The 19,194-nt window shown below is 40.5% G+C and overlaps 1 protein-coding gene across 1 annotated transcript; it reads right to left on the reverse strand.

The window, feature by feature from the left end:
• Nucleotides 1-6,365: 6,365 nt before the first annotated feature.
• On the reverse strand, nt 6,366-7,443 carry phlda2 (pleckstrin homology-like domain, family A, member 2). The gene is made up of 2 exons (XM_067589271.1): nt 6,874-7,443; nt 6,366-6,742 (listed from the first exon to the last, which is right to left on the reverse strand). Exon 1 carries the CDS (start codon nt 7,328-7,330, stop codon nt 6,914-6,916), a length of 417 nt encoding a protein of 138 aa, XP_067445372.1. The 5' UTR covers nt 7,331-7,443; the 3' UTR covers nt 6,366-6,742; nt 6,874-6,913.
• Between the last annotated feature and the right edge of the window lie 11,751 nt (nt 7,444-19,194).

Consider the following 19,194-nt stretch of genomic DNA (forward strand, 5'->3'; position numbering starts at 1 on the left):
TTAATCTTGATAACTCTGGTAATCCCCTCAATTTCCCTCTGACTTCCTCTGAGTACAATGTCTCAAAAAATACAGGATGGATTGCCATGAAATTTGTTACAGACATTCAATCCCTCCTCAGGGTGAATCTGTAATCACTTTGGTGATCCCTTGACCTTTCATCTAGTGACAACATCAGGTCAAAATTGCAATCGGCCAAAAACCTGCAAAACTAATGGCTTAAATATTTTGCGTTTAGTACTGACAAGCAAATGTTATCTAACATGTCACTATTGTCACTGTGTTAGTGGGAAATTGCTGATCACACAAACTAACACTAAACAGAACTTAAACATGTATGATATATTTTGTTTCACATTAGCATGCTGACTTTAGCATTCAGCTCAAACCCCCACTGTGTCTAAGTAGAGCCTCACAGACCTGCTAGCATGCCTGTTAGACACTCAGTCTTGTTAAAATGTGATCTTTAAATGCTCAAGGTGGAGGCAGAAATCTCAAAGAGGTTACTGTATCTCAAAACCTGACCAAATAAAACCAAAACCATCTGAGATGCTACCAGGGGTTGAGAAATATAATAAAGCTTACATCAAAATACTTTGTCTTTCAGGTGTTTGAATTGACACCGCATTTCAACATGCTCCCTTCAAAGTTGTGTCAGTAACGTTTTACATCAGTGCAGTTCTTTGATTATTAAAGCTTTGAGGCTATGGAGCACCTCTCTGTTGCTGTTGTTTTTGTTTTTGGTGTTGATTGTTGTAGGAATTTACAAGGTCAAACCTTGAATGTTTTTGCCTATAAGTTAAAGGATAAGTTAACAATTTTACAAGTCTGTCTTAAAGCAATAGTGAAGTGTCCGTATGAAAACTGAAACAGGTTTTGATTGCTGTAGTCAATCTTCCTGTTCATGCTGGCCATCAAAAGATCCCGTCTTAATGCGCTTTCAGTATAAGTGATGGGGGACAAAATCCACAGTTTGTTTGAAGCTTTTATAAGCCTTCAGCAGTCTGAATGAATGAAATCAAGTGAAAATCTTCAAAAGTTACTGTCTTTTTAGTAGAAAATTCCCCTTTTGGGCAGCGTTTCCCTTTTGAACTGCAGCGATAGTGACTAAAAGAAGGAATTTTGTACAAAAAAGATTTGATTTAATTTGTCTAACTAGGGCTACTTACTTTTGAACACATTTTTGCACAGAATGAAGGCTATAGATTTCGTCCCTCATCACTTACATCTTTTAATGACCAGTTTGAACAAGAGGAATGATAACAGCAAGAAAATGCAGTTTCAGTGTTCATATGGGCGCCTGACTAACGTTTTAAAACAAACTTGAAAAGTTGTTTTAAGTCTTCTTTATCTGATAGTAGTCTTTGTGTTGCCTTCATCCTCAGGCCAGAGTACACGTGGAGCCCGCTGCCTTGTAGACATTCCTGACAGCGTCTCCTCTCTCTGTCTGAAGCTTCTCTCCGGACAGCTGGGTCTTAAGCAACATGATCCCCGCTCAGCAGTGCAGCCCCTGCTGACACTCGGTGTGTATATATACAGCATTTGTGTGTGTGGTTGAGTGTGTCCAATACACATGCATGTCTTAGATATGAGAGGTGTCACATTCATAAGATTCTCTTTGAAAAACAGGCCTACAAAGAGAGAGACTCCATCTATATTTGGGAAACCTTACTCTGACATATGTTGAGTTTGCTTGTTATTGTAGACGGGGTTTTTTTTTTTCTATATTTACAGAGTAGCGGATGTGGTCTGGATGTCCAGAGCTATTAGATTGCATCAACGGAATGGCTCACAAACTGCCAACGACGAGTCACCATTCCCTCTTGATGTTTGATGTCGTAATCCCAGAAAAGTGTCTCTGAGGCTCACGATCATGTCATTCAGTCCCAGTGTGTGTGACACAATAGTCCTTGTGAATCCACAGGTTGTGTCTCTGCCTCTCAGGTTATTTGAGTTACTGAGCTTGGGTTCGCCAGGTTTATGATTCTGACTATCACAACCAGAGCAGATAAAGCTAAGGATGCGGATGAGGGGAGTTCTTTCCCCCGTGACTCAGCAGACAGAAATGGGTGTCCGATAAAAAACAAACACAGTTGTCATGGCTACAGACAATTAGGAGAATGATGCCTTTGTGGATAGGGTGAGGGGTGGAAGTTCGTTCAATTTATCTGCAAGACAAGATCTGGGAATCAGATGACCTTTATTTGGATGAAGGGATGATAAAAGGGGAAGAGCCAGTGAACCATGAAGAGCTGAATTTTGGATTTCCTTTTTCACAGCACATTTCTAACTCTCAATTTCCAGCTCACCGTAAAAACCCGGTGACTTCATATTGCCTCAGCCATGGCCTGAGGGTGTGTGTCTGTCTTTGTATTTGCTGAGGTATGTGCTCAGGTATGTGCTCACCTGAGCGTCACACAGTGAAATACCATAGAAGGTTGTTTCCAGTAAAACAAGCCTGTGAATTGCACTTCTCTGAGATAATCCCATTCCTGAAGTATTGTCTAAAATATAAAAGACCCGGTACACCACTGCCAGCATATTCAGACAGCTGCAAAGTTTTTAGCTATCAGAAAACAATAACTACAAAGCTATGACTGTGATACACAATTGGTAGATACTGCTACTATGAGACTGATCTTGGAGGTTGTTAGTAATCAAACTTGGCCTTGCTTAACATCCTGCTGGTCTCTGCTGTTTGGGTTTCGTAGGTTTTTATTTATATGAAGTCAATAGTGTTGTGTCCTGCTGGCGTCAGATTAGACTCTGACGGGAAAAGCGAGCGAGCAGGAAATGACATAACAGGTTGAAGTGAAACAAAAATGAGAAGATTCCTACATTATAGTGGCTTACAGGAAGCAGAGCGATGTCCTCATTCAGCGTGGGGAGCTGCACTGAGTCATGATACATGTCTGAGCGAGCGAGTAGGTTATGCTCCTCCGGCTGTGCTCCCAAATTGAAGTGCGGTTACTATTTGAAAGGCTCAGACAAGATCTTCATGATTTGTAAGGCCACTCAACGTAAGATTTCATGTAAGAACAGATTTCTCATCACAGACTGAATCACAACTATGCCTATTTTTATCGTCTGAACCTCCACATCTACCAAACTGAGACCCTTTCATTTTCAAACCAGGAGAAAGTTTCTTTTATCATTTTGCTATAAAATAAATCGATTATAATCTGGCAGCATCTAGTTTGGATCTGGCACAGTTGTCATCACAAAATATGACAACAAGACCATGAGAAGACTTGAAGAAGGAAGTATGAGTTGTGGTTGAAAAGCTTCTAAGTGGACCTTTAATGTTAGATCATTTTGTTACACATGTTGTTCCCAAAGGTCAAGAATGAATTTACATGCTTAAGTGCATTTACTTTAGTTTAGAATCATTTGGAAGAGCCAGCATGTAAACAGGGCCGTAGCCAGGATTTTAGAAAAACTGAAGCCACAAATGTTCAGTTCAGTTTTATTTCTGTCTGTCAATTTAATCTTGCGAAATGCTGTTTTAAAGCTTCCTCCACACTGTCATAGAAGGATCCTGGGGGCAGAATCTCCTCCTTCTATTTAACTTTAATGATATATTTAGTCATAAAAATATAAGAATCAGCCTTTAAAACCTACCACCATGAGTAATTTGTCTGTAACTGTAGAGTTTTAAGGTTGCTGAAACCCCCAAACAGACACAATACTGAAGACATGACCTCAGTGTCTGCAATTGTAGCTACAGTAGGGCCCTGCAAAATGTTTTTATGTTTACTCCAGCTTTTCTTTACGATTTCTACTTTTTCTTTACTATGTATAGCATTAAAAGTCAATTACATTTTCTCAAATTTTTCCAAATTTTTATTTTGTCCTATATTTTCCTTTCTATCTCCAGCGAACCGAGTTGTTTTTCGTGTTGAGGAAACCTCCTTTAAGAGCACAGTATAAAGATATTGATGTCTGCATCAATAAACATAAATCTCCTGAGATATTATAGATTTCGTGCTGTTAAGGAGGTGAGAGAAGTGTGTGTGGGAGTGCTGTGGAGCATAGATGATGAAATTAGAGTCAGACATGTTTCTTCTGGCCACCCGACCTTCACTTCACAGCAGCCCGCTCAGAGATTACACACTGTCTCACTGTTTACAGTGAACGCCTCTGAATCAGACATTTTGTTCCACTCTGTTTTAAAACTAAAGATTAACTGAAGATGTTTATACAAGTCACGGCCCCACACACTTGTCTTAAATCCTCTCTTTTACTGCATTTATGTTTTCCCTCACAATCTAACAATGAGTTCACTGTTGTTCTGTCCACATAACGACGGCCTATGGAGCAATGACGCCAAGTATGGCCTGACTGTATGCCAGTGCTGCGTCAGAGGATGTTTATAGAGCCTTAGCTCGGAGAGGAAGACACAGTGTGTGTCCAGATCAGCGAGGAAGTAAAGAAGACAACTTTGCATTCTGTAGACAGATGTACACAGATTATGTGACTCTCACTATCAGCTTCTAAAACGCTGCTGAGAGTCACATGGAGTGTTTCAGGATTTAATCATGAAGCACCCTGAAATTCTGCATCAAAACAAAAGAATGGGGTGTCACTGTCTAAAAACAGGATCTCCTGTTAGGTCAGTGGTGGTGGTTACTAACACCTCAGTCCATATGAAACCTCTGTGTGGCCCTCGGCTCAGGGGCCAGAGGTTTGTGTGTGTGTGTGAGATTAAAGTGGTGCCAATTTGTGAAGCAGTATTTTTAGAAAGGAAGCCCATCCGCTCCGGTAAGACTCCTCAGATCAGTCTAACCCTTTGATGCGTTCATTGTAGTGTGATCCTACTTCAAAGCTGCCCGCAGGGACGGGATGGGACGGGGAGGGGTGTGATCTACTATACACTTCATTACTGCTGGCCAGAGATTCAGCTTTCTGTCACCTCTGACCCTCAGGCATTTGTGCTCATAACACACTTCCACTCCATAAGAACCACGACCGGAGGTATTTATGTGCAGGAGGGCTCAGGGCAGGAAGGGCAACGTGTTTTTTCATGTCCCGATTTTTAAGGAAATCAGTCAATTAATATAAATATCAGATCAGCTGAGTCTGTGCTGCTTTTAAAAACGCACCTGTATAAACTGGCATGCAACTTATTTGAGTTTAATGGTTTTATAATCTTTTATTTTTATAATTTTTCATTTGTTTTACTTACTGTGTTTGACGATTCCCTGAAAGGACTGTGTTGTGTATTTCATGGTATTGTATTCTACAGGCACATGTGAGGCACCTTGTAAATCTGCTTATGAAAGGTGCTGCAGAAATAAAGTTTACTTTCTCACTTACTTTTCAAATAGTTTCAAGGAGCTCATAATAAAGTCCCTGAAAATCAATGTGAATGACTGTGTGATTGTCACGGCTGAATGTGATGTTTAGTGTTCTGTCTTCTTCATAGATTTTAACATAAACATAACCAATCTCAGAAATTTAAAGTCTTCTGTTTGCATCTGCGAATATACTGAGAAAAAAAAAACTCATAAGGTGTGGTATTTACAACCATAACTTGACTTTTTAATATCAATCTAATATCAGTTTCTCATTACAATGTAAGGCTACTTTAAAACAACTAATTATTTCATATCAGCTTTTTAACCTGCATTTTACAAGTTTCTCTTCTGAAGGACATGTCATGTTTTCTGCATATGACCAAAGCCATGTTCACTGGGTTTATTGCAGTAGGTATGTAGGTGTGTACCTGCTGTCACATTATTTCCATTGACACAGCCATTATTTCATGATAAAAGGGGCAGTAAAATTGACTTCCGGTGTGTTTTCTCTGCCTTGTAAAGATCAGAGATGTCTGATAAAGAGGCTTTGGAGCAATATGTCATCTAAACACGGCCTAAATATCAACTAAAACAAATTTCAGATTTTGTGAACACTATGAAGCAACAGAAATATGCCAAATTAAATTGGTAGTTTTTAGATGTAATGATCAAGCCTTCCCAGCCCAACAGACACTATAAACTTACCACACCTCGGAAGCAGTTAAGGTGTGTTCAAAGGCACCACTGACTTCTAAGTGTCCCATGCTTCTGACTGAATCTGCCGCGCTTATCAGTTGTGACTAAGGCCAGAAACTCTCCCAGTGACAATAAAGAGTCACATTCCACCTGACAGCAGAGAGGAAAGGGACTTTCCTGTCCTCCACTCCCTTTTAACTGTTGCATGTCTGGCATTTACTGAGGAAATGCTGCTGGTGAAGTGTCCCAGTGGGAGAATTATACTGTTACTAACTCTATAATGTGGTAATGAGATACCAACAGACCTTGACACCAGGTGGTAAAATATTTCTCCCTTAAAAATGACAAATAAAAATAGAGGAGAGCTTGAAATTATGTCAAAAATGCATGAATATTTATTCAAATAAATACACACTCAACACACATTGAAATAGAGAATAATTTAAACAACACGAGCTGTTTGCCAGTAACACAATATCCTGGAAACAAATAAATTAACAAAATGTTGCAACAAGGTTTTAGGAGTCATTCCTCCTAGAAGCGCAAACTTGAAATAGTTTTCGCCAATTCAAGGGTTCAGTCCTGCGTGTAGAGCTTCTCAAAATCTCAGTCTGTCGTTTTAGATGTTGTTCAGGATCCGCTGTCAGTCTTTCCGAGAGCTCGGTCCCCGAACAATCCTTCATCTCTGGACCGGATGACCTCGTCTTCCGTTTGGTCCTCGTATTATTTCTTTATGGTCCATATTGACACTGGAGGGAAATAAAAAATCACGCAATTAGTTTCAAACACCCCCTCTACTTTCAGCTACAGTTTATGTTTATTTTAACTCATATTTATATTCATATATAACGTCAGCTATATTTCATGGTGTGTCTCTCACCATATTAGGAGTGGTTAACTGCCGGAGTCCCCAAGGCGGCTCAGGGCGCCCTCGCCATGCGCCTCTCCTGCTGTCCAGGCGACGCTGTCTCATTGTCTTGCCGCGTTTTAAAGTCCTGGATGGCTTTTCTGTTCTGGTAATCAATCAGGGCCATGGTGATCACTGCATTCCAGCAGTTATCCTCTCCAGGGCACCGGAAATCAATCTCCTTATTGTCTGTGGTTACGATGGTGAAATAGACGAACTTGCCGGTGCGCTCCACGCAGTCCACTTTCTTGATGGACTGCAGCTTGAGCTCCTTGCCCTTGGTGCGCTTCTGCGTATCGGCGTAAATGTTGAGGCTGTCCGTGGTCAGGACGCACGTCTTCCTCTTCCAGAACTGGAGCAGATTGTCGCTCCTCTTCTCCAGCTCTCCCTCCTTGAGGATCTGGCTGATCTCCGCCGCTGACATTTTCATTGTTTATGTCTGGCAGGTTTGTGAACCTCCTGCTGTGTCAACCGAGGAGCCCAAGGAAGGAGCTTCTCTACAAAAGGTTGTGGTAATCCAGAGTGGCGTTGTGAATGAACCAAGGTGGTAGATAACTTTTATACTCTGGCCTGAGCCCTTCCCACTTGACGTCAGTTGGTTTGGGAATGCATCAACAGTTGCCAGTGGAGTAATTCAAGGCTGTGTGTGGGCGGAAGCTGTGGCGCAGGCGGGGGAGAGGGCAAAGGAAGTCCTAACGTGGACCTAATTACACAGCCAACATGTTAATTAGTAACCCACATCCTACCGTGGAGATTAGTCCAAATATTTGCCCACTTTGCACTAAGCGATTCAGTCTGCGCTCTGTGCTTAATTGCCAGATGTGCAATCTAACTGAGCTGAGCGAGCTGAGCACATGTATACACAGTCTGGCCCGGTAAATCATTTCAGAGGGATTTTTGAATTCCGAGTTAATTTTTATGATCCAGACTTTTTCCATGTCAGCCCAGTAATTCATTCCCTTTATAAGACTCAACTCTGCCAAGAAGGTGTTGTACCACCCTGCTCTCTATGACTCTTTTAAAAGTAAGACTAAACGTGTTTCGCCTCAGTGGTGTTTTACATAAATTCTGCTATTCCTGTCTGTGGATGTCAAGCCGCTGAAATGCAGCCTAACAGATCCCAAAGCACAGTTTCCATTCAATGAGCAGACCACATGTCAGCAGCTACAGGAGAGAATGGGTAACAAGGGTCAGAAAGCACAGGCAGTCATGCAGTACCTCAGCAGTTAGAGAGCCAAGAACATACAAGCAGAGTTGTTTTTTCATGTTGAAAAAAGAAAAAAAGGAAAAAGAAAAAGTCAACTATTGTAATGCTCTGATTTTACAGGTGTCACATGATGATGATGCAATCTGAGGGGACTATGACCAATAGTGAAAACCAAAAGGAAACCATGTTGAATGAATCATGCCCTTTGATATCACTTCATAGGTGTGTCCACTCTGTTATCATCCTCATATTTGCCGCTCCCATGCTGAGCCCCTTCACTATAAGAATTGACCCATCGCTCTGTCAGTCACCTGACTCAGTCACATGACTCAGTCCTGGTTGTTCATTTGCAGTGTGATAGTAGCATGCTCACTGTGTGTCACTGAGCTCCTGGAGTCTGTGTGAAGCAGCAGAAGGAGGTGGTAAGGAGGCGCATGTCATCGACTCTTCTCCTGCAGCTTGTCCTGTCCTGCTGGTGGAGCAGCTGCAAAAACCACAGTTCAGATACACCAACCATAGTTGTGCATATGTGTGTGTGTATGTGTGTGTGTGTGTGTGTGTGCGTGCGCATGGTGGTGAACGTGCATCAAGCACCCACTTCAAGCTCTCCTGTCTGCCCCTCTATCAGTTTCCTCTTACAGACTTTTTGGCAACATCTCCTCTCCAGTTTTCCCCAGGAAGTGAAATGTCACTGTGGACCATCTTCAGTACACACACACACACACACACACACACACACACACACACACACACACATACATATTTCAGTTCTCCAGTAGTTATGTAAATTGCTGGGTGCCCTTATGGAAACCACTTTGTGCACCAGTGCGTTAGCGGACCACCCATAAGACTTCACACATCAACACCACTATGATCATACAGACATTCGACAGCGCCAAAGGCGTAGCCATGGTGACTAACTTTAGGCAACCAGTCTGCTAAGCAACCCCTGCATGACTACTGACACTGGCGGCTTTTTGTGGCGGCCGGTTTAATCCTCTGATCTCAAATAAAAGGAAACCACATGTGTGCATGGAGTCAAACAGCATGCTGCCTTCGGCTGAGTGAGGAGGTGCACCGCTGCCTCTTTACTTCCTTCTGCCTTTGTTTAAGGGGCTTTGCTCTTTGTTGCCTGGCAGTGTGTGTACCTGATGTGTGTGTGTGTGTTTGTTTCTGTGTATATGTGTTTCATTTGAGGAAGTATTGTGGTGGAGCCTCACAGACATGTCCAGGCAGTGACTCAGCATGTGGTGGAGCGCCTTACTTTGGAGGAGTCTGCTTGCCAAAGGAGGGCCAGGTGTGTGTGTGTGTGTGTGTGTGTGTGTGTGAGTGTGTGTGTGTGTGTGTGTGTGTGTGTGTGCACTGAATGAAGCTGTTGGGAAAAGAGAGAAAAAAGGATGAAAATACAGAGGAAAAAGAAAATAAGAAGAAACTAAGTTTAGGGTAATAATGGGTAACGTAGACAGTAGACATCACTAGTTACTATTTAGAGTAAGTATGATTCATTTTTAGTCAATTCCTCCCTTAGTTTTTCCTCTTATTGAGTGCTGTAGGTCTTATATCCCTGTAATAAGCTCTCCACACATCATATACTGTAGACAGTGACAGTGGTGGCAGAGCTGAAGCACTCAAAACATCACAAACCACATAGTGTGACTGCTGAATTACAGCAGCAGTAAAAACAGAATGTGTCACTGTTTACCCCTGTTTCTCAGGCTTGTGGGAAAGAACGCCTATTTCTAGAGGGAGTCAGGCTGTGTGATGGATCCCTGGAGGGGTGTTGTGACAAATCAACACCTTCCGGTTCTCGGTGTCTCCTCATAGACAAAACAAACTTCCAGAGACACATTGGAGGGAGGAAATAAGATGATGTGTGAAGTGCAACAATTGAGGAGGTTATCAATCACAAAATGAGCAGACACAACATGAATAACTGAGCACAAGGTTTGAAATAAGAGATACATATCTGATGTTTTGGGGTCTTTTTTTTTTTTTTTAACCTTGTTTACTTCAGTGTGACCGTGCTTTGCAGCCACGGGCACATGGGTGTGACAAGATAGCAGGTGGAAGGACCAGAAAGACCCAGAGTTTGGCAGTCATGTCGGGGCATGAAGCTGTGAGGAGTTTACTGTGAGTCAACAGAAGTCAACTTATTCAATCCTGCTTCAATTTCTTTATGTGGGTTGAAAATAATTAAGTACATATTAGAGAATCAGATGTATGAGATAAGATTCTTTATACAAGATTGGGGCGTTGTATGTTATATAACAGGACTGCAGAGCTCTGATAATAAAAAAAGGAATGAATTGAATCTGTAACAACTAGTAACTTAAAATTTGAAAAATGTACTTGATGAGGTATTATTGGAATATTAGTGCATTTAGTTTTGTTTTATTTTTGTTTAACCTTTAAATTGGTCTAATAAAGATTTTAAATCTCAGTTGGTACACAAGCCTGAAGCAATGAAGTAATAAAGGTGTGGACTCTGTAAACTGTCACACCCAGCATTACACACAGTATTTACAGATTGTAATATCCTCTGCACGAATGTTTGCCTTTACTTCACACTGCTCAAAAATAAATGGAAATTACTGTAAAAGATGATAGCTGTTAAAATTCAAATAGGCTATCCATTTCATTGAAAACATGTATTACATTTTTGTTCATTTGTTCATTTTTATTTTAATTTCTAGTAGGAAAAAACAGCAGAGCAATGTAGAGCATTACCAGATGTGGGCCTGACTCAAGTTAGAAACTGTTTTAAAGCAGTTTTCCTGCTGTCCCACACTGAGGACAAAAGCAATTATAATATAAAACAAGACAGGCAGATTAAAGATAAAACAGAGGAGTTAGACAAAGAATATTGTTCATATAGTATATGGGTTGAAACATACTTGTTTTTAAGGGTGGATTATCAATAAAAGAAGCATTTAGCAAAAAATAATGAGAGTAAATAAATTTTAGATGTATACAGACAACTTACACAGAATTCAGAGGGAACAATAAGGTTGATTATTGAGAAATTAGTGGTTATAATTTTGATCTGTGTAAATGTTTAAATTGTAAAAAGGAGGGAGAAGTTCTGATATGAAGTGGGATTTTGTTCCAAATTGTAGTGTATGTTCAATGATTGAAAAATGATTTTTAACAATAGTTGTTATTCAGAGTGGGTATTGGGTTCAGTTCATTTCAGTTCATTGGAGGACATATAATGAATGAAGTGATTACAATTTCATGTAGGATTAATGTGAAAAGATTTTGGAATCATTCATTTCCTAACCTGGCTTTTGGATTTGCACATATTTCTGCACATTAGTGCAGTTAGCACATTACTCTATGGTTATATATGTTGTGATAGCTGGTGAAAGCCTCTCTCAGAAAGTGAACTATACATAGTCAGCCTAACAATGGGGAGCAGTATGGATCAGCTGGCTGTGATGGGCCGCTGACAAGTACAGCAGAGCCCGCAGGTAACAGCTGCATACTATGACACGTTTACAACTTTGGCCTGTCTATCACATACACACACACATACACACACACGCGCACACAGACACACATCATCTTCTGCTCCTCTGCTCTTTGGTGACATGCCCTTGTGATGAGACTCCGGAGCTATTTGAGGCATTGTTCTGATAAGCCCTGTGCGTGTGTGTCTGTGGCCACGCTGGCATTCAGCAGCGTGGGAAAAAGAACAAATGGCTGATGAGCGCAGTGCTCAGTCAGACACAATGCTGCAGGAGGAACCGTCGGAGAACAATGAAAACAGAGATGGCTGCTGTCATAGACTCGACTGTCTCATGAGGAACTGGGCAGTTATGAGGGCCAGTGGTGGAAGAAGTACTCAGATAGATACTTATGTAAAGGTAGCAATACCACAGTGTAAACTTACTCGACTGCAAGTAAAAGTCCTGCATTTAAAACCCAACTTAGGTAAATTTACTGAAATATTATCAGTTTACTCAACTTAACTCAAGGTATTAAAAGTAAAAGTTCTCATTTTGGATAAAATCGTCCCCTGTGACTCATGTATTAACTATGCTCATAATGATTAATACTATATGATTAATGCTGATGAATCAATGTGTAAGCAGCTTAACTGTTGCAGCTGCTCGAGGTGGAGCTACTTTTAACTATGTTGCATACAGTTAAGTAGTTTAGTTGAGTATTTCCCAACCTTGCGGTGGGGACCCTCCAAAGGGTTACAAGATAAATGTGAGAGGCTGTGAGATGATTATTCAGACAGGAAAGAAGAAAAAACAAAGTTCTGACACACAAAAATGGATTAATTTTTCTGAGTTTTCTCTAATCTTTGATGTGTTTTGTGAAATATTGGAGAGTTTAACTTATTTGGGCCTCAAAAGGTTTTATAAATGGAACCATGAGAAGTTTAGAGGGAAATATCTGTGAACTGCTAACAACTCATAGACATCTGAAACATGAAGCCACAACCATACACTACTTTTTGTAAGAGGTCATAAGCCAAAAATGTTTTGGAACCACTGGTTTAATCTTTAACAATGCAGTGTAACTTACAAGGTCATCATGTAAAAATTTAATCTGAAAAGTAACGAGCAACTAAAACTTTAAAATAAACGTAGTGGAGTAAAAAGTGCAATATTTCCCATTGAAATGTAGTGGAGTAGAATTATAAAGCAGCATAAAAAGGAAGTACATTCCACACTTCATGATGGTAGAGATAGAGATGCCAAAGAGGATGAAATCTACTTCATCATAATCAATCAGCCAGTTTCCTTGTTATATTTCTCATGTAACGACAGATGAACTCATCAAATGTCTTAGTCTAATAAAAGTGGCAATGCAAGAATGTATTGAAAAGTAAAGTAGAATGTATTATAGTTTTATATTTTTTAATAGATGATTCATTCTGATGCATGAACATATAAGCAGCATTATAATACTGCAGGTGGTCGAGGTGGAGGTATTTATAATATCCTGTTGTGTGGTTTTATCCATAACATTGTGTAGTTTATGTAGTGATAATATATCATTCTGTAAAATCTTATCCTGCTAAATAAATATCAATTATAGCTGTCAAATACATGTAGGAATATGTCTGAAATGTAGATGTGCCAGTACCTCAGTGCATGTAATTATACTTGATTAAGTAAATGTACTTTATAATTCTTATTACTCCCGCGTGTATTTCCAGAATGATGTTCAGGCACAGGAAACAATCACATAAATGTCAGGGCATACTAAACGCTCTAATTGTTGTATAACACTGTCATTACTTCAGCACTAAGGTGTGTGAACCACGCATTAAGTAATAACCACACTTCCTTCACACACCAAACAAGCCACATCAAGAGACTCTGGTGAGAGTTATGAGATGTGATGTAGCAAGTTGCTCTGAGGACGCAACACCTCAGTGCTGCCAAACCAACTTTTGCAAAGAATGGCAGGTATGCAGGTCTGCAATCCCTCTCCTTGCCAGGAATGTAGAGTTCACTGTCTGCATAGTTTATATGATAAACCTAGAGTCTTTCCAGAGAACCTAAACTAATCTATGGTGGAAGCAGGGCCATGGACTGGGCTTTTACACTTGACAGTTAAACCTTTTAGGCATTGTGCCATCCAAGTCTGACAGATTACTTTTAATAATGTGCAGAAATGATGCCAGCATAAAGCCAAGAGATACAGTGGAAAAGCAGATTAATTAACAAGGAAATTCTCTTGAATCTTGACTCATTTATGCAGCAAGTGACTGAACAAGTCTGAATCTGATCAATCAGCTAAAAGCCATCAATTAAAGTCATTAGATTCCTTTGAGGATTACCTTGAATTACGTCTTTCTCTGAGGAACTTTAAGACTTAACTTGAATAATGTGATGCAATATTTTGCTGCAGCTGAGCGTTTAAGTCCATAATTACACCAAATGCGTCAATTTCTGCTCTGTAAATTTTCTGAGCCACCTGCATTCACCTAATACCACCAAATAAAGCTGAGCATAGTGCAGCGTGCAAAATGTACGTATATTTAAGCCAGCTCTGCCTCAGATTGTTTTTTTTGCTGTGTGTAACCTAAATCCTGTTCATGTCGTCCAGGTCTGACAGCTTTTATCTCTCCTCGGAAGTCAAGGAGTGTGATTCAGGTTAAACATACCACACCTAGTTCTATGTCCATTCACTGATCCATTCATAAAACCAGACAGAGGTGTTCTGCCCTGTCGCTGTGCTGTGATTGGTCACGAGGCATTCTTTCCCACACATACCAGTCAGGTCAATTGGTGATAATGCAGAAGAGCAAATAAGATTAGCTCGAGTATACTGGCCATTGTTAATAACCACACATGTTGAGCACACATAGATCAACATAAAAGAACAAAGTGCGACTATTTGACAAGTCACTTAAAGAATGTTTTTGATAACGCTGTTACATTTTTTATATTTGTCACTGAGCTCCTTTTAAATTACTTTTTTCTCCCTTTTTCCCACACCTGAGCCTCTCTCAGTGTTTCCTTGCACCTTGTCTTTATGGAACAATGACTCACTGGTCGGCACAGTTTGAATGTTCCCTTCATACTGCCTTGTTTTTCCTCCCACACACCAGAGAGACATGCCAGTCAGGTAGACTGAACATGCCCAATGCATGCTGGGATAGACTCCAGCTAGGAGTAAGTAAGTTAAAAAAAAAAGTACATGAATTATGTTTTGGCCAACAGCTGCCAAAATTACTCCATCACCTGACACCCATGTGCAATTTTCAAACAGCACAGAACACAGTGATTGAGGGGATTTTGAAAGAGGCGATGCAGGAAGCTTTATTGTGCTTGTCACAAAACCACGCTGAAATGTTAGAAACAGCCTTGTTTGGTCACACTTCTGGAGGAGACTGTGCACTGCTCTCCCCAAGAATGCTTCCCTTCCCTGAACACTCCCCCGAGTTTCCTAAGAGAGCTCTCTGCACTAAGTGGCACGTCTTGTTTATGTGTGGCAGGTGCTGCCAGGAGAGGTTAAGGTGACAGCTGCCCTGTTAGCATGTTTTTGTTCATTCATTTGCTCACCATTGCTTTTTAACAGCACAGTTACATTTTTGAATTTGCTCTTGTTGTTCTTTCTAATGACTGGATTGTATAGCTTGACCGATACAGGATTATTGAAGCCAATACAGGTATTGATATTTGATTTAAAAAAGCCAATAATTATATATCTGCCAATAATGATTTCTTTTACACATCCCATGATATAAATAAACATTTTTGATGAGGCTCCTTTAAATTTTTTTTAAATTTTTTGACAGTTGTGACATTTAACAGTTTAAAAATAAACTTCTCTCTGGTGGACAAAAAAATTGAATGGTGACACTGTTTCAAAACATATCTTTGGCAATTCTGTACCTCAGTTTCTTGTCATTTATCAGAAGACACGTACGCTGATACCGATATGTCTGCAGTGAGCTGTATTGGCCTTGCCAAATTATCTGTCAGACTTTACCCCTGACATAGCAGACTTGGGGGGTTTCCATGGAGTGACTCCCATACGCCTGCTGACAAAATCAATATGTCTCAAAATAAGACACGTCTATAATGTCAGTGTGTGCATGGCTGTGAGTTGTGGTGTCAACACCACCAGTAACATTATCAGATTCAGGAGGTAATGGGCTCTTTATCACGCTGCCAGTTCAGCTCATCCAGTTCTGAACCACCAGCACAGCGTCAGCAGCATAAAGCATCTCTCTATTCCCCTCTCTTTCTCTGGAACTCAGTCTGGCTCACATCACTTCCGACCAGGAGGCGACGATACAAAAGACCCCACACAAGCGTACACACTCATATCTGTGCTCACATACGAGTAGAAGCGCTGCCAAAAGCACCTTGGGGCCAAGAGTGGGACGGTGGGTGCAGCTGCAGCTGGGAGGAGTGTCGGAAGAAGACTGCACCCTCTACACTTCTGCTGGATGAAGATGAGACGACGGCAGACGGCCTCACTTAGGGATAATCCCAGCAGTCTGAATACTTTCCTTTGTTCTGCTTCTGTGGACATGTGCGCAGTTCAGAGATCATCTCCCTTTGAGTCCAGCACTGATTTCTTCTATATTTGTTGTTGATTCATGTTAAACATCCTTTCTGTCTGTCTGTCCATGTGCACACACTCACACACGACACAATACATCAAACAACTGAGCATGCAGAGGACGTCAGAGAGCACAGAATGAAATAAAGCCTCACTGTGTTTTCTCCTTTTTTCATTTTCTTTTCATTCCCCCTTCTTTCAACACGACCAAATGAGTTAATTTATCGAATGAATGGCCTTCTCAGTCCCAGACACCCATCTCACTCTCTGGATCTCATGATGTCACCTTTCTAAAATTACACAGTGTGACTTGTGATACACCTGGCTCTGCTTGTTCTCTTAATTTGTAAATTCAAAAATATTTCTAATAATACCAATAAGACAGAACTTAGCATAACTTTCTGTCTAGTTTTCACAGTAGTACTGTTGCACATGACAGGAGTCATTCTGATACAGTTTCAGGAGGCAGAAAGTCACTGACCTACTTTTCTCCACACAGATGGATTCTCCTGCAATAATGTGAACATCCAGCTGTCTGACTGTTGAGTAATTTCATGCAATTTTCATGGAGCTGAAAAAGCCGTTTGCTTCTCAAAGGATAATTAAAGTATTTCAGTCAAGCTCCACATGTTTAATGCATTTCTTAAGAACCAGACAGAGTCTGTATAAAATTACATCAGTGATAATAATCACTATATTTTGGATTAAAACTAAATCTACATCCACATTCTTTAGTGTTAGATTCAGGATTAACATGTTCTTACACCCTTAGTTTTGTTTGTCTAATATACATTTACAGTATATGAAGTCTTTTAAGTGTATTGTGTATTACAACTTAATTGCTGAACTAGTCTAATGTTATATTGGCATACTAGATATATACAGAGCAAATTCTGTCCTCGGATATTAATTAGCTTTTTGTGATTTATGTTAATTTTATCCTGTTGTGATGTCGGATATCTATGTTAAACATTGTCAAAGTTCCAAAACTTGAGGTAACGCTTCATCCTGCTCTTAACATTTTTTGGTTGCTGAGGTTGTTGCTAAGATTTTCTATGTGTTGTTTGCATTGTCCACTTTGATATTTTGGAACAGATTCTGGCTCTGACATGTACGGATGTATTTGAGAAGTTGTCGAGTAAAGAACGAGAAAAATTTGTGAAATCCTACTACTACGACTGTTTGTTTCATGGTTTGTTGTCGTAGTTTCTGGAGCTGGCAGATGGGGCAGCTTCCAGACCAATCAGAGCAGAGTGGGCTCATCGGGAAAGGTGAAATAGCCTGTTTCAGACAGAGGCTGAACTGAGGGACTGCATAAAGGGTCAAATAAGTTACGTTTAAGTAAGGTTTTTTTTTCTTTTTTAACTGCAAATCATGCAAAGATATTCCAGCATAGCCAAAGATTAAAAACACTGACCTGGAAATGTGCATAATATGTCCCCTTTAATTTTCAGTGCAAACTATGAGCAAGAGCATCAGTCTAACTCCACTGTGCAGTTCCATTTCCCCTCTTCAGACACAATCGGACGCCTTGTTACAATGAGGCGATCCTCAAACCCCCACACAGCAGCCTCAGCATGAATAGCGTCTTGTTCATAAGTCTGAACGGCCCAATCCCCCAAATTACAGTAAGAGATTTCAATCTGTTTGTTTGCTGTGGAGGACGTAGGGATCAGAATTCACTGCTGCCTACTCATTCCCTCCATTATATCAAAAACCTTCTTACATTTCTTATCTTTTAAAAATATTATGGACTTAGTATTTTGCTTGTCATGATCTTGATCTAATCCAGGCGTCTCATGTTTTCTCACACTGTTGCATGTTGTCACTTCTGTTCCCATGAAGATAGAAGCATAATCACACAGCTATACTGTAAGTGTTGCTGGACAAGGTGACAGGATAAGAAAGCACCTGTCTTTCAGCACTTAGCAGAAATTCTGGGTTGCTAGGACACAGTTTCGCCATTCTCCTCCAGAAACTTCAGAGCACTCAGTCATTATCTCCCACAATGCATTACAAGGGTCTCTCAGAGGAGCGAACATGCTGTCTCTATCTCCAAGACAGAATTCCAGACATTCTGGTTGCCTTGCCTGATGTTGGGCAGACCGTAAGCAAATTCCTCCAGCCTGGATACCACCCCGCTGTTCCAAAGTCATCAGGCTGTTTGTGAGGAAGAAAGTGGTCCACTGCTCTCACGTCAGCATGTTGAGACTGTGACTCCATCTTTAGCTGTTAAGCTCTTGCCAATTATTCACAAATCATCACCCGATGCCGAGCTGCTCAGTAAGACCAGTCTGTACTGAAGGCCTCTAAGCAGCTCTGCTGGAGCAGTTCAGGATTAAGTGATCCTTCCTCAATCGATATTTTTCACAGCAGGCATTTTGACATGTTATATACACAGTTAATGATGGCTGAATTCCACTTAGCTGATTCAGTTTGAATGTTTTGGTAGAGATCCTTTTCACAGCATTTTGACTTGTCATGGTAGGAAAACCACAGATGTTATTAATATGATTAATGATGAATCTACTCCATTCAAATGTCCCAGTAAGACATCAGAGGGTAAAAAAGGGTGAAGTTTCCATCCAAATGTAGCACAAATTTTAACAAAATTTGCAGAAAATCACCAAGAACAAGTCATGCGTGTTCCATCCACTACTGTTATGCAAATATTAGGAAGAAATATCAAGATAAGCAGTTGGTAGTGCAAAATCTCCAGTCCAGTGCCATTAAACCATCACAGAAGAGGGTGCAATGAGATGACTCAATTAGAAGAGCAGCAGTTAAAACTCATATGATGGAAAGCTATGTGGAAAAACGTGGTGGAATTATGGAATTCATGTTTATTTTATGTGTTCACTCGAGGAACGATACAGTCACCTCACCAGATGTTTTTCTGCTGGAATTTTTCGTCTCCTCAGTGGAACCGAAGGAAGGCTGAGTCACAGTCACACGCTTCATGTACGTCATGATTCACCAATCCATTTCCATTATACAAAACCTTTAGCAATATTTTGACTAAAAAAAAAAAACTGTAGTTCTTTTAATGT

Source organism: Thunnus thynnus, chromosome 5 (assembly GCF_963924715.1).
Source record: "Thunnus thynnus chromosome 5, fThuThy2.1, whole genome shotgun sequence".
NCBI lineage: Eukaryota > Metazoa > Chordata > Actinopteri > Scombriformes > Scombridae > Thunnus > Thunnus thynnus.

Coding starts and splice junctions, on each gene's coding strand:
- phlda2 (XM_067589271.1), bottom strand. CDS start 7,330: ATGAAAATGTCAGCGGCGGAGATCAGCCAGATCCTCAAGGAGGGAGAG.